At 38.9% G+C, this 16528-nt stretch overlaps 2 protein-coding genes across 8 annotated transcripts in view; both read left to right on the forward strand.

Moving 5' to 3' along the window:
• LOC107380621 (uncharacterized) overlaps nt 1-777 on the forward strand; it is a 36365-nt gene extending 35588 nt beyond the window's left edge. Inside the window, exons 45-46 of the mRNA XM_070543244.1 lie at nt 379-538; nt 664-777. Of these exons, the coding sequence (XP_070399345.1) occupies nt 379-538; nt 664-777 (274 nt within the window). The remainder of the gene's footprint in view (nt 1-378; nt 539-663) is intronic.
• Nucleotides 191-15662, forward strand: scn3b (sodium channel, voltage-gated, type III, beta). 7 transcript variants are annotated; one of them, XM_070543202.1, is made up of 9 exons: nt 191-346; nt 448-538; nt 664-850; nt 2834-3012; nt 3104-3193; nt 3305-3332; nt 8374-8512; nt 13864-13933; nt 15214-15435. In XM_070543202.1, exons 3-8 carry the CDS (start codon nt 799-801, stop codon nt 13925-13927), a joined length of 552 nt encoding a protein of 183 aa, XP_070399303.1. In that variant the 5' UTR covers nt 191-346; nt 448-538; nt 664-798; the 3' UTR covers nt 13928-13933; nt 15214-15435. The 7 variants fall into 7 exon arrangements, with proteins under 7 accessions (XP_070399303.1, XP_054598663.1, XP_015807021.1 ...); XM_054742688.2 differs by having other exon boundaries at nt 448-547; nt 3104-3332; nt 15214-15662; XM_015951535.3 differs by having other exon boundaries at nt 3104-3332; nt 15214-15662.
• The last annotated feature ends 866 nt before the right edge of the window (nt 15663-16528 follow it).

The following is a 16528-nucleotide window of genomic DNA, read 5'->3' on the forward strand; positions in this document are numbered from 1 at the left end:
TGACTCTGCAAAGAGCTGCTTGTTTAGCTCCTGTAGTCAAATGAAAAGCAAATTCAGAACAAAAAGCAGTGACTGTGAGGAACTCAGGTCGGATTCAAATTGCATTAACACGGTCATGCACAATGTGTTGTGGGAGGGATTGACTCGCGCATGCGTATCACAGCCTCTCCTCTTGCCAGCGCTGACTGGTGAAAAACAAAAGAGCGAAAGCTGTGTCTGGAAAATGTCATCAGTCATCCTAATGGAGGAAAGCGACACAAAACAAACGAGTAGTGGGTATTTTTGAGGGGTGATGAGGAGAAGCGCTCGGGTGATTGTGCCTGGACTCTAAATCTGGAAACAGTAAGTGAGTAAATCGGCTTTTTTGAGAATCTACAGGTTCCTCCTGCTGCTTTTTTGTTTCTTCTCTTCACTCAAACATTTTATTGCGTTTCGGGATGGATCCAGACTGAGTGACAGCCAGGACTTGTGGGCGAGGAAACTGTTGCATCACTCGTCTAAGCTGCCGCGCACCGGGGACTTGTTTATCCCTGCACCTGTAAGAGAAGTGAAGTGTTTTCTTTCTCTATATTGATGCTAATTAGAAGATTTAAATTCACAGATGGACTTGTACAAACTGTAACCACATTCCAATGACTGCGTTGAGCGCTTTTGTGGCTCCAGGTCGCGTCTTTTAGCTCGTTTCGTTTTGGGGGAAGTCTACGTACGCGCTCGTGCGCCGGAGAGGTGCTGTCCGTAGTCCTGAAGTCAACTCAAGAAAACTTCAAGAGATCGTAGCAGCTCCTAAAAGAGCTTAATATGCTAACTCTGTACAGAGCTCATCTGCAAACCTTGGTGCTTTTCTTCCTGTGTAAGTATGATCTTTTAGTTAATAAAAGTAATGATTGTTATGGTTTCTGAACTTAAAACTTCATTCTGGACCAACTTCCAAGTTTCATATAAACATGATGAAACTGGTTATTTTTAGCTTTCTCCATCCTCTGTGGCTCCCTCCTTCATCACCCCATTTCTCCTCTCCTCTCCCACGTGTACAAACAACGAAAGGAAAAAAATAGTACTGGATAAAATCAATGCTGTCACTGTCTGCCCAGGGACGGCTTTGGTTATATAACAGCACTATAGGCCACAATACTACTGTCACACATCTGCAAAAAATATCTAGATATGTATTTGCCCTCATGATCGCATTCTTCTTATTTCAATTCCAATTCACATCTTCTGTTTGATTCAGAGGAATTACTATCCTGATAATCTAATCCCTACTTTGACGATGCATTAGTTTCAACACCCTATCTTCTGATGTATTCCTCCTACGATCAACACAATTTAACTGGTAAAGGTCCTTTTTGTACATTATCTTCTTCTTGATCCCGAGTTTTCATAAAGAATTATGACTTAGGTCTGAACTCACTCAAACTGAGAAAAAGGTCTGGGTCTGAATTAAATTGAATGCAACATCAGAGTTCATGATGCATTTTTTTTTCCAGTATTTAAAGGTTGTGTTGGATGGCTCATAATGGAAATCTGTTATTTGTTACTCTATTTAAAAGGTGACTGATTGTAGTATTGTGTCCAATATTTAGCTGGATTCTCATTCATATTGTATTTTTTACCAGTTATGGTCTAAATTAGGGACGCACGAGATATCGGCATCAGTATGAACCAATTTTGGTAATTTTCTTTACATACTGGTATCAGTCTGATAGTAAAACTGAGCCGATTTAAACAAGCATTTGTTTCCCATCTAGTAGCCATTTTTGTATCCGTTTCAGAAAGGGAGGGGGTGATGTGTAATTGTTTGGTCATGTGACACTGATGGTAATCATCTCAGAAGCGTAAATGTGTGTGGTGTAAATATGTGATAATACATCATATTTAAATATTCGTATAATTGGGGTGCTTATTGGTAAGAATCTGGCAATATAATATATATATATATAATATACTTTTTTGATCCCACAGTGGTGAAATTCATGTGGGATCGATAAGGTCTATTCTATATTGCCTGATTCTTGCCCAGATATAAGAATAATATTTAACTTAGGCTAATAGTATTTGACTTAGGCTCCCTCTTGACACACATGGACACACACCCATCTGCTTTCAGACCCCGGAAGAATAAAAAAAGAAATGAACGTAAGCCATTGGGGCTAAGATCACCATTTTCTAACTCCATTTGTTATGTACCATGGATTTCACATATGTTGTCCATGAATTTTAAATATGCATTTTTGATGCAAAGAACGCGTACAACATATGTACGATCCAGGGCATAAGGTGAAGCAAATGAGAAAATAACTAGTTTAGCCCCATTGACTTGCATTCGTTTTGTCATTCTTCTGGGAACCCATGAGCTGACCGGAAAGGGAGGAGACTTAAGCTCCCCAGTGTTATCGCATGATTTTGTTGCTTGGTCAGAATGAAGGTGATAAAAACTGCTGCCACCTAGCAGTCAGGATTTGATTTGCACCACACAAAAGTAATATATTAAAGGTTTCAATGTAAGTTCTGAATAAAAAAAAAATTATGCAGTGCTTTGAAATGCCGATTGAGTATTGTTACACAAAATATCACACTATTGATATTTTCTTACATTCCTACTTATATTAATTAAATATTGGTAAATATTTATTATCAGGTATAACTGAGATATTAATTTTGGATATCGATATTGGGCCCACATTTTCATATTGGTGCATCCCTAGTTTAAATCCCTCTCTTTCATTTGCTCAGTAAATGTTCAAGCCTGTGATAAAATGGTCACAAAACATAAGGCAAATATTAAGTTTAAATGTAATGCAACAAAACTTAATCTGCTCTTATGCTCCTTCAGTCCACCTGAGCAAGCCAGTATGCGTGGAAGTCCCATCAGACACAGAAGCAGTTCTGGGGGACTTCATGAGGCTGACATGCATCTCCTGCATGCCGAGGGAGGAAGTCAAAGCAAAAACAAGCGTGGACTGGTACTTCACCCCCAAATCAGAAAACAACAGCACCAACGACAAGTTACATGTATGTTGCTGCGTCAATGTTCTGCGCTACAACGACTCTTAAATCTTTATGCTGTAAATTCTATCATTTGTGTGCATTTCTGTTTCCCCAGATTTTCCGTTTTGAGAATGAAAAGCCATCAGTTGTTGATGAACACTTCAGCAACCGTCTGGTTTGGAATGGGAGCCATGACATGCAAGATGTATCCATTCGTATTCAAAATGTCACTGATTCTGACAGAGGCTTTTATCAGTGCCTTATACACAGGACGTTTGAGTTTGGCTTCTTCACTCCTACGTTTTCAACCGAAAAGAACTTTACTCTGGATGTGAAAAAGAAAGGTTTGTAACTTAATTAAAACCGTTTTTTACTGTATTTTGTTCTTAGGTTAAAAAAAATACTCCATTCTGTAAATTATGTGTAAAATCACATTTTTCCACACAGTCCCTGCTTCTCCTTATGTTCTTTGTAGTTTATGATGAGCTGAACTTAATGTTCAGATGTAGACTTTAACACCAAGAGAAACACATTGAGTTAAACTGATTTCCTTGTGCTCTGCATCTTCCTTCAGCAGATATCACAGTGTGTTTTTAGACCCTAACAAGTTGCTTTCCTATTATTCCAACTTGCTGTTATGTGCTAAGTGATGCATTAGTGTGAAAGCAGTCTGCCACTAACACCTCTTTCCTCACTCCTCTTTGTGCCAACGTGAAAATAATAGTGTCTTGTTTGTGTCTGCCTTTATTTTCCACAAAAGCTTTCATCTGTTGTCAGTGAAGGGGTTAATTCAAACCAGCCTCTTTGCTATCTGTTAAAATCGGTAATGTATTTTGCTTTCACTTTGCTTGGCCTGCTGAGTGTGTCATTCCTTTCCACCTCGATCGAATATACAAATGTATATTTGGGATTAGCCGATCTATTCCATTTCTTTAACACTCTCTCTGCTTGCTCATGGTAAAGTTAGTGATCAGAGGCATTAAAATACACTAGCATTAAATGGATTTTGCTTTTTCATGCAAATTGGACGCACATCTCCTCCTAAGTGCACTTTTCATAAAGTATGCTATATTTTGATATTTCCTTTGCAATGCACAGATATTAAAAACCTCCTTCATAGCCCATCCAACGGTGGTATCCAATTTCAGAAAACCTTCAGCATAGTGGTCATACACATTGCTATCATGTTGTAGTGATGATGTTGATAGTGCTAGAATGGCATAGCACTTTGCAAATGCATGTTTGCTTCCCTCTCTAAGGGATTGTGTTACATTAACTGCCTCTATTTGCAGGAACGGCAGAAGCAAATATGAAAAAGCTTTCAGCTTTCTGATCAGCAGGTTTTCTGGGATTTGGTACACACTAACTGACAAACTGTTTCACAGTGGCTCAAAAACTAGATTCATTGTACTTTTTTAAAATAATTCACACTGGCCAATAGGAAATTCCTCCTTTATAGGTTTCCATTGTAAATGATGAATGACAAAGTCTGCAGTCCTGTGTGCCACTGATCTTCCACCACAGCTACATAAAGAAATGCCAACCATCCAACCACAAACATGCAATTCTAACCCATGTTGCACAAGACAAGGACTGGAGGTTTTGTTTTTGTTTATTTATAATGTGAGCATGGCTGAAAACCCACTTCTTGGCAGATGTGAAGTGAAAATAATCCCATGAACAAAGCATCCCAGGTCTGCAGCAGGATTTAAGGACCACTGTGACTTGTACATCCATTTTACTCATTCTTAAAGGTACCCTGTAGTACTTTTGATGTTTCTATGAGCAGGTTAATAAAGAAACCAAAAAATTTCTACATGGCATCTTTGACCTCTTTAGGCTCTAATTCTCATTACAGCATATGTTATTATTATAATTTATATCAAGAAAATAGTCTGTATAAGATTAACTTAAATTTTGGTAACGCTTCATTTTACAGTCCCCTAATTACTCAGTACTTACATAGTAATTACATAGTAAGTTAACGTGTATTATTGCGTAATTAAAGTGTATAATTGTAATAAAGTGTAATTATTGTGTAAAGCAGTATTTACTAGGAATGATTAATAAAAATAAACTACATGGTAATAACTGTTTAAGAACTCAGAAACAATAATACACTTCAACTTACTATGTAATTACCATGTGAGTACTTAGTAATTAGGGGACTGTAAGAGGCTAATTGTCATTAGGAAACATGAGTTCAACTGCAAAGGGTCGTTTAATGGAGCATAATGGAGTTAATAAACAGATGTTGCCTTCTTTACCTTCTCACAGCAAAACTAACTCAGAAATTAAGAGCAAGAGCATAAAACCTCCACATGTTTCTTAGTAAAGCTCTTCAGCCTGATGTCTTGGGAGAAAATAGTTAATGTGTGCAATGTTTTAAGTAAAATCAGAGGAAAGAGGTTATGTGTTAAGAGGAGAGCATGAGCTGGTCCTGAACTTAACTCATTAGTTAAACGTAGCCCAAAACATTAACCAAATCATCTAATTTTCAGTCCAATTTCAGGTTTTGAAAAAACAACGTGTGCAAATAGCATCCCGAAAGTGGTATTTCTAATAATGTTAAAACATGACTGACTGAGATGGGACTTGAAGTTGTGTATAGCTCATCCATCCAGCTGCTCTCTGATCCAGGTTTTGTTGTAGGATAAATGTGATATAATGTTTCTCTTGTAAGTGTTTTAAGAAACAGGTTTCCAGCCATACATTAATTTTTTACCACTTATCTAAGGTCGGGTCAAAAAGTAGCAGATCTAGGAGGAATATCCAGACATCCTAATCTTCAGAGAGACTCTCATCGTCCTGGGGGATCTTAATGTCTTCCCAGACGAGGAAGGTTAGACTATCTCCTTACCAGCTCAGTGGCCCAGTGGTACAGTATGATTGTCTAGCTTGAGACTGGGGAATCGTGGGTTCAAATCGGGGTCATACAAAAAGCTTTTAAATGAATGGGACCCAATGTCTCCCAGCTTGACACTCAGAATTAAAGGGACTGGGGGGCCGTGTCTACAGCTCACTGCTCCCCCAGGATATGGGTCAAATGCCGAGAAAAATGTTCACCAGTGTGTGACCACTAATAGGACTTTAACTTTAGTGATTTCAGGATTTCCCATATTGTTCTCTCCCATTAGAATGTGTCTAAAAACCCTCTAGGGAGACATGACCAGAAACTCCTCATATTAGGTACCTGAACCACCTTCAATATCTCCTTTTAGTGAAGAGAAACAGCAGTTCACTAAACTCTTTCATGGATGATAAATCTCTTTATGATCTACCTTATGGAAGCTCACTTTATTCATTTGTGTCTGACGTCATATTCTTTGGCTAACACATCCAGTTTTAATATTTGAATTTTGGATCTCAGTCAAACCCGTAAATTGTGAAGTTTGCCTTTTAGCTCATCTCTTTCTTTATTGCAACATTCCAGAAGAACATCATTATTAAGGATGGATGCCCTAATGGAGACAAAGACCCACACTGACAGTTCTCTTGTTCCATCATACAGTCACTTGTGAACATAACACCAACTAACTTAAACTCTTCACTTTAGGCAAACACTCATTCCTAACCCAAAATGAGCATTCTACCCTTTACTTGGCAATGTCTATTGTCTAAAATTTGAAGGAGCTGACTCTTGGGCCATCCTTTTTAACTGAATGATAACTGACCCACACTTGTATAGCAGCTCTCAGAGTAAGGACACCAAAGCACTTCACACTACAGTGTATCATTCATCTATTCACACACACATTCACACACTGATGGTGATGAGCTACGATGTAGCGACAGCTGCCCTGGGGCGCACTGACAGAGGTGAGGCTGCCGAGCACAGGCGCCACCAGTCCCTCTGACCACCACCAGCAGGCAAAGTGGGCTAAATGTCTTGCCCAAGGACACAACAGCAGAATTCACTGTCTGGAGTCGGGATCGAACCTGCAACCTTCCGATTACTGGACAACCCGCTCAACCTGTTGAGCTACTGCTGCCCACATCGGAGGTGATAGCTTAAAAACAATAACAGAGATACATCATCTGCAAAAGAGACAAGAGTTTTGGCTTCTCGATTTAGACATCCTCCTCCCCATTGCAACACCTTGAGATCATGCCCATGAAGACAATAAACAGGATCATGGATGATGGTCAGTCCTAGTGGAGGAACAAGCTCAACATAGTTCAGAGACTATGGACACAGCTCTTGTTTCTTTTATAAAGAGACCAGATGGTCCTTTAAAATACATAATTTCTAAGGGGACATGGTTGTAAGCCTTCTCCATGCATTACTAAACTTCCCTTGACCCCTTCAGTCACTCTGCCAGGCTGACAATCTAGACTTCTGATCCATGACTCAGATGAACGCCACACTGCTCCTTCTGAATTTGAAACAATTAGTGAGTATAAATGTGTCTGAGGAGGTAGGGGAATATAATCCCTGATAGTTGGAATGTTTAAAACAATGGTACCACCAACTAGGTCCTCTACTGCTGTCCTAGATCTCCATGTAACTTTGAAGAGTTGTGCCAGCCATAACGGCTCCACAACATACCAATCCTTCAACAAATAAGGGGGATTTTCACCCACCCCAGGCCTCCTTTTTAACTACCCCAGAGACCTCTGCCAGTGTAATAGTCTCAACTCCTCCGACTCTGCCTCCTCAGTGGAGGACGTGGTGACCGGATTAAGGAGTGCTCCTCCAAGGATTTATTTCTGTATCAATTAGCCTGACAAAAATAGCAGAAACTCCTTCAGCAGACACAATCAGTAGATTCAGGTTTCCTTCCAGTGTTCGTGTTTTGCTGTGAGTGGGTTGAAGACTGGTATTAAATCACCTTGTTAAAAGCCATAATTATATTTATGTAATTTCATCAAACTGAGAAGCAGCCAGACAGCCGGGCAGAAAACCACATGTCCAGTACATTTACCATTTTCAGATGAAACCATTATAATAAACAAAAACAAACAAACAAACACATTTCCTGTAGTTATCTCCCAAATGCTTCCAGCTTTTCCCCAGAAACTCAGCTTTAATTTCACAAATCTGGAAACTAAGCTTAGCAATTGAAATACACAATGAGGATTCAGTTCAGAGAATGAAAACATAGACATACATAAAATGCTGATACATGATTTTATCACAAAATTATCACCAGTGACAAATTAGACCTATTTAGTCAAATGAAGGTAAAATGCTGAACTAGACTTTATCGCCCTTTCTATAATAAATGACAGCAGACTGTGGGTCTGCGGTGTTGAACATGCTCAACATACTTCCTTGAACATGTGATAAAGTCTCTCCCCTTTTTTATTCCTCCGCAAAACAATTCAGTTAATAAATACATGTTGAATAAAACATGTCCCCTATCTGCTATGTGTGCTTCACAGCCTCAACTGACGCCGCAGCAATCTACTCACAGATCATGATGTATGTGCTGCTGGTGTTCTTGACCTTCTGGCTGTTGGTGGAAATGGTCTACTGCTACAGAAAGATCTCCAAATCCGATGAGCAGGCGCAGGACACGGCGTAAGTCTCGCTCGAATCCATGTGGCCAGACCACAGACTGTATGTGCTGTTGGGATTTATTCAGATATTTCGTAAAATTTCTTCTATCTTTAAACCAGCAAACAATGACAGAGAAAGTTTGACCTCTAGCTGCTTACATTTCTTACTATTTTATAATTCCTATTTAAAATGTCAACCGCATTAGCCATAAGAACAGGCAGCCAGGGCAGATGAACGGACAGACATGGGAGTAATTGGGTCTGCACGGCATTAGTTTTTAACCCTCCTGCAGCTTTAAGCTGTCTTTTCAAGGAGCCAGACAGACCTGAATAATTCGAAGCTCTGCTGACTGATGTTTTTTTTAAACCAGCCCTAACTGAGCCGGATTTTCAGCTCTGTCAAGAACAGACTTTTTGTGTCACCTTGTCTGTTTCATGAAAAGGCCCAAACTCACCTGTACAGTCAGCTCCCATAAGATTTTCACAGTGCTAACTTAGCCGGCGGATGTTGCTGACGGCTTTTATGCAAGGATAGCTAATCCTGAAGAGAAGGTGTCACGTTAAGAGAACTGTTTGGACCCAAAATGCAGATACCTAGGATGACACGAGGCAGGAGTTGATATAAAGAAAATCCTTTTATTGTAGGATGAGTCCAAAAATAAAAATAAATCCAACAGGCAGGGAGCCAAAATCCAAAAATCAGGAAATGATCAGGAGATCCAAAAACACCAGAGGAATGGGCAGACTGACAGAATAAATCACGCTGACAAACAACAATGAACCGACAAGACAATGAGAAACAGACAGGGCTTTATAGACTGGGGCATAATGGGAGGCAGATGAGCTGCAGGGGTGTGGGGAGAGAACCAGGTGAAGGCAATAACTAATCAGGAAGGAGGAGCAGGAAGGAGCAGGGGAGGACACCGGACCTGACTGGAGAAGAACACACACACACACACACACACACACACACACACACACACACACACACACACACACACACACACACACACACACTAAGCTGGGGAATGACACACACACACCGAGCTGGGGACAAAGAGCCTGGAACTACAACTGGAGGGGCTGGGGATGACCTGAAAGGCTACAAACAGAAGACACATAAATGAGACCCAGACAATGGACACGTGAGGGCGCTATGAGACACAAAAGGGAATCTAGAGAGGGATGAAGAAACATCGGGAGACACGTGAAGGAAGACGCAGACCATGACAGAAGGGTGATGGATAATACTCAGCTTATTGAATACAAGGGATGCATAAATCTTTCACGACCCTGGAAATGCAATGTTAGTCTTGTCAAGATTTGTAGTTGTTTGGACTCAAAAAGTTTATCCATTGAAATGAGTTTTCATCACAACAGAAGTAATAAACAATAATTAAATACCATGCTGACATTTACAGTATAAAAATCATGATACAGATAATGCTGAGAATATTTTTTCAGTTTCCAGCAGTGGAAAATGTCGTCAGATAACACAGTCAAGTAGCAATGTGATGCTTGGATTAAAAAAAATCGTGTGCAACATGCTAGCTGAGTGAATTAGACCAAATTCTTGCTTTGCAAAGTTTGGTCTAGGCACGCTCCACTGGAACCTCCGCAGCTCCTACCAGGACTCTGGCTAGCCAATCACAACTCTCTAGAGGGGTTTCAAACACATAAAGAGCTGTGATTGGTCCCTAATGGTGGGCCAATCATAGTGCTCTATCTGCTTAGTGAACAAATCACAGAGCTTTATCCGCTTTGTGGGCCAATCAGGGCACTCTATATGCCTGGTGGGTGGGATGATGCAACAGAGTGAAACAAGAGTATGTCACATTCATTGTCCAGTAGCATGCGGAGATAATTTGAAAGACAACGGTAGAACCCGCCCCACAACCGAGAGCCGTCAATGGAGCGTTGCCAGACTAAATAATACATTTATTTAGTCTGGCTTGCCAGGCTAGCAACATGCTGCTGCTCGGTTTTAACTAGAAATAATTAAAAACATGGCTCCAGTTGCACCATGTTTTTACTGGTTTTCTGTTCATTTTAGGTGTAGGTCTGGAATATTTGAAGATAACTTTCAGACTTCTACATGGTCAGGTGGTATATTTTGAAAGAGTCCACTAATTAGAAAGAAAGGGCCCCATTACTTAGCAAAACCTTACATGCAGCTTGACCTTTCTTAGGATTTTATTAGGGATACTTGATATTGGCTGTTTTACTGATATTCAGTATCTGCTATTGTCTAACTCTTAATTTAGGATACTGATATAAAGAGATACCGATACATGCAACGTCTCCCCTAATATTTTTTTAAATATATAAATCATTCAGGTTTCTAACATTACATATCTCCTATTTTGCATGCTTAAGCTTTAAACATTATCTGTGACCACTTCTTCAATTTAAGCTAGTAATAGGAAAAATTGTCATGTTCAAAGGTGCAGTGTGTAAGAATATAGTGAGAATTTTACAGTGAGAAAATCCCAAAAGAGTCTAATGCTTCAGTCCTTTTGGAAGGAAGAGTATACTGAAACATATTTCATATCCAGCTGCAGCAGGGATCATCAGTTTTTCTCCTTTTATAACAAAGGAAGGAGGTACGTAACTACTGTTCATCATCAGTGAGTGTGGGGGTTGCCATGTCTCCTGAGAGCTAATTCTGCAGCGCCGACATTTGTAATTTGACAACATCCGGCAAAAAGCTCCAGAGTTGTTTAAAGTAGGTGTAGTAACTACATTTTGCCACAGGGTGCCATTTTTACTAGATTTCTACATAATGCACCTTTAATTTGTCTCCATCAGTGGCTGAATGACATTTTCCCTGAGATAATCCTGAAAATGCTCTGTCATGCCTTTAGGACAAAGATAATTATTAAGTTTGTGATGGGAAATTAAGTTTGTGATGGGAAAACGTTTGATTGAAAAGTTAACAAATAGTATAAGTAAATTCATGTTATAAAGTTTAAAATGTTAAAACTGATCAATGTGAGACATCTAAGTTAGAAACAATCTTTGTTACCTTGTCTGTGAAAAACAACAGAATTTCTATGGTTTCGGCTTCTTTTGTTCCTGTTGTTCACAATTAGGCAGCAAGGAGAGATTAAATGGATCATGAAAATGCTGATTTTGATTTATATGTTTGTGCCTTGGAGAACATTTGTACAGTTGAGAAAATGTAAGCAGCATTTAGGAAGCCTCCCTTTCCGGTCGGCTCATGGGTCCCGGAAGAATGAACAAATAAATGTTAGTCAACGGGGCTAAAAGAGAAATTTTCTAATCCGCTTTGTCTTAGATGCTGGATCTCACATATGATGTATGGCAATTTAAATAAAAACTAATGATGGGTGTTTCGACCACACCTGTGATGTACTTTGAGATTTATCAGCTTGTAAAAGTTTGTAACTAGCATGACTCGATCCAAATGAACACATTAGCACGTTGCACAGGTGACGTCACCCCAGAATTTCCTTTCCCCTAGCTTAGCTGCCACATACCAAATGGCCAGATTTAAGGTGTATTTTTTCCTCCTGAAGGAAGGATTTTAAGTTGGCTGAATTTACAGCCATTTTCCCTCTGTTTTTCACCGTGTCTGGTTTGATGACGTCACTTCTGTAACGCACATTTGCATTCCTGGACTTATTTTCACACAAAACCTAAAATATTGTTTCCCCCATTTGAAAATAATTGCGTTTTTGGTATCAAAATGCGTATTGAAAATTCACGGACATCATATGTGAAATCCATGGCACATAAGAAGCGGAATTAGAAAATAGCGTTTTTAGCCTCATTGACTTGCATTTATTTTCTTGTTCTTCCAGAGACCCATGGTCCAGAAGTAGATGGGCGTGACTTAGGCTCCCTATACAAGCTAAACTAGGCTAATTGCTAAGCGAGGATAGTTTTTCTGCTAGGCAAATAGCTAAATGTGATGCTGAGATGTGTGTATTAGTCAGTAATATATTTTTTCTATTTACCGTGATGAAACATTTATAAAGATCTTCAGTTCAGAAGAGCAAGCCTTGGGTGAAGATTATTGTGTTTGCGGTTTGCTAGCTGGCAAGCTACACATAGCTACATGCTCTAAGGACAGCAGATCGTCACTACACTGGACTCATTCCTAGTTATTCAAAAGTTGTGCAAAATAAAACTAAAAAAACTCCAAAAAATAAACAGATTTGTTATATTTTGACATTTTGAGAGAGAGGAGATGAAGCCGAAGATAGTGCATAGTATGCAAAGTTGGGACATTAAAGGAGTAAAAACCAATACTGATATTTTCTAAAATAACATTTTAATGCCAATTTCAGCCAACAATATCGGTAGACCAATAGTATGTCTTTAATATATAATATGTCTTTAATATATAATATGTCTTTAAAAAGAAACAAACTGCTGAAATTGTTTTTATTTAGATGGACTTAGATTTTTTGTCTTTCTTTTTAATCTTCCATACCACATACAGTTTGTTATTGCATTGAAAAACACTTCAGATTTTTTTCTGTGGAAGGTGTTAAATGAAAAAATGTTTTCTATTAGCTCACTTTCTCAAGGACACCAGCCCTTATCAGAGCTGAAGAGCTGTGAGAGTGGAGAGAGCATTCTGACCGTGAAAGAGAATATAAACAAGGAAATGCTCAGTTTGTTTGTTTTCTGATTCACCTATCTAGTTTAGCTATGTTAACAAATCATTTTTCCCATCGGCGTTTTCATTAACTACACATGATTCAATTATAGTAATAATAATTATTATTGTTAACTTCTGAGTAACTCAGCATCCCTGATGTGACTAACACTGTCAATGTAAACTTCTCCTGCCCTTTCTGAGTAAACGAGATGTTAAACTATTTAACTTTACAACATCTACTTTAAAACACTTTGAAGCTTCTGAGCCAGACCAGCTTAATGAATGTGTCTTGACTTGTGCATCAGATCACATTAGCCTTGTTTCTGAAGAAGAGCTACGACAACAAGAAAAGGTCAAAGAGTCAAACTTTTTTTTATTTTTTATTTGCTGACTAAATCCCAAAACATGTTTCATTAATATATCATCTTCTATCCCCTGCAGCTCTACTGTGTGGATGTATATAACTTAAAGCACTTTTGGTGATGTGGATGAAAGATTGCTGCTAAATATTGCATGAACTTGTCAAGTCTTCCCGATGTGCAACCTTTCGTCACAACTCGCTGATTGTTTCCCCTTTTTTAATTAATTATCTCCACACGAGATGCACACGTGTGTATTAGAGGAAAATGGTAAATAATGTGTTTTCCAAGCTGTAGAAAAGGTGTGGTGCATCTTGCATGAAAGAAGGCTTGGACCATCAGTTTTTAGACACTCCTCTTGTTTTTCTATCAATCTGCCTACAGGACAAACTACCTAGCCATTCCCTCTGAGCAGAAAGACAATCCAGCTGCTCCTGTTACAGAATAAAACACGGTATTTTACTCGTGATTCCCTCAGCCTGACGCCGATCAGTAGAATCATGCCATTCCTTTTATTCCACCCATCATCTGTAACCTTATTACTTGTAGCTGTGCAGGTCCGTAGCAGAGTCCTGTTGCTTCCACCATGTCTCGTCTTGCTCTTCTCTTTTACAAACACTTTCATTCTCTTATGAATCACAAATCCTTCATTTGTACTCACTCTTTATTTATTCTCAAAGCTTCTTTCCATTAGAAAACGTTGTCTCTTTAATGTTTAAATGTAAGAAAGGTAAATGAACATTCTCAGAGCCATGTTGCATTTCATTGTAGATTCATTTGGCATGGATTTGTTTAGGAAACATCTTGTTTGGTGCATAGTGTATATCTGCATGTTAAAGGGATATTCCAGACATTCTGACGTGTCCTTTTGTGTTTAGATTTTAAAGTCATATCTTTTTAGTATATTTCTCATTGTGAACAGCTTCCAGCCTCCATTTGGAGAAACAGAGTTCACATTCTTCAGGACTGATGAGCTAATTAGACCCTCCCTGAAATCCAAAAGTTTTTCTTGTAAAAACCTTCTAAACTCACACAGAAGACTGTTTTACACACGAAAGAGTAAATATGATCAGCTGCAGCAAAATGTAGGACTTCTGGTACATCCATGGATCAAGTCCTGCAGGAATTTCAACATTTTTTTTTAGCAAAAAACTGAAATGCAAAAGTATCAAACCTTATTTCCAAGGGGGTCATAATTAAAAACTGAGCAAGTCAAAGATTGTACAGGTACAATAGAAATGGTCAGCTCTGCTAATATTTATACAGCAATTTTAGGGATAAGGTTTATTCAAGAGATAGTATTTAAATGTCCTAACAACCGTTATTTACTGGTAAAACAATCTCACTAGCCTGAACTCACACCTGACATCTGTCACTGGCTCAAGTCAAACTCTACTTGGAATACGGCCTATCTGTAACATCTGAATGAAGGTGCATCGGTGAGACAGTCCCTGGGCAATGTTTGAGTCATTTTCATCACAGCTGATCACATGCATCTGTTAACTCGTAGGTCCTGTAGGATTTAAATCTGTTTCTCCAAACAAAAAGTACAACTCGGACCAATGAGTGAGATTTGAATTCCTAGCAACTTTTACACAAACACACAGAATATCCCTTTAATGTTGTAGCGCTCTTATTTCCCAAGTTAAGTAGTGTAGGATGCAGACTTTTGTAATGGTGTGAGATTTTACCCATTTCAATCATGAATAAGACCATCTTCTCTGCTTCCTTTAGGTACTGACAGACTACGATGCCACATGGGGGACTAGGCATTTCACTCAACTACGCCACCATGATGGAATCATTTGTCCCAGAGTATCGTGTAAATCTTGCCAACCTAATTTCTCTTTGTATCGACGGTGTGTTGTAAAGACCCAGCTTCTGTACTCAACTCAAGTGCTTTTCCTAATGTAACAGCTCAAAGAGCCAAAGCTCTTGGTTGTCCTGCACTTTTATCTGGTGAATAACAGCCATAGCTTTTGACCTGCTGTTGATGTATTAACCATTTCCTAGTAGTTAGTAGGGCATCTGAGTAATTTATAAGCAGGAAACTGATTGAGACAATCTCCCCACGTGTTATCAAAGCTCTTATATTCAACAGATTTATATAATTTTTATAGACTTTTGTGTGTTTTGGGGTCACGGTTTTATTTGAATTGACTAAATGTCTTTTTTTAAGTGACTGAAAAGCTTTAATACTGTATGTATGTATGTGCATTAACCTCTGCTCTTCTGTATGCATCAGTGATTTCACTGTCGTGGAGTTACATTCCATCAAACGCAGCTTTTTTTCTGTTGATCTAATCTCATCTGGAGGGTTTTACCTTGGGGCATAGAAACCTCGGTCTCGTCTATCCCGCTATGATTATGACTTGCCTCTGTATAAATCTTTAATCCGTGTTCAGCTCAGATGTCAAAGTACATTCAGTAGGTCAAGTGTTGCTGCACTTTGCTACTATAAAACTTACTCTTGAAGCTTTGACCGCTGCTGGAGTTTGAATTAACTCAACGTGTGCCTCTTTTTACTGCACAATCATGTAAACATATTCAGCCTGTTACAGAAATATCTAATATGTGAGTGAACAATTTTAATATTTATTAAAATCAATGCATTGCAAAATCTGAATGGGTCTTTCTTTGTTTTAAATATTAATTATTTTCTGTAAAACTTCTGTTATGACTTTAGTTTAGTCGAGTTTAGATTTAGACTTTTAGCATGTCACTGGAAAGAAAATACAGGACTAACTTTCAGCAGCTTTTAGCTGAGTTCCCATCCCTCCATTGTAAGCAACCATGGTGGTGTTCAGAGGAATTTGAGTTATTTCAACCATCATGCGCACCCCTGGTGTTTCCAGCTCCCATTGACTCTGCTGAAAAAGCAAAAATAAGAAAAAAAACCTCTACATTTTAATTCTTCAGTCTTCACAGAGCTTACAGCACTCACTGTGTCCAGTGGAAGGAGATGCTTGTTTGTTTGTTTGTTTGTTTGTTTGGTCAGCAAAGAGCTGCGTTCAACATGCAAGGCTGGGGAGACCAAATACAGAGAGAG

This window comes from Nothobranchius furzeri, chromosome 13 (genome assembly GCF_043380555.1).
Source record: "Nothobranchius furzeri strain GRZ-AD chromosome 13, NfurGRZ-RIMD1, whole genome shotgun sequence".
In the NCBI taxonomy this organism is placed as follows: domain Eukaryota; kingdom Metazoa; phylum Chordata; class Actinopteri; order Cyprinodontiformes; family Nothobranchiidae; genus Nothobranchius; species Nothobranchius furzeri.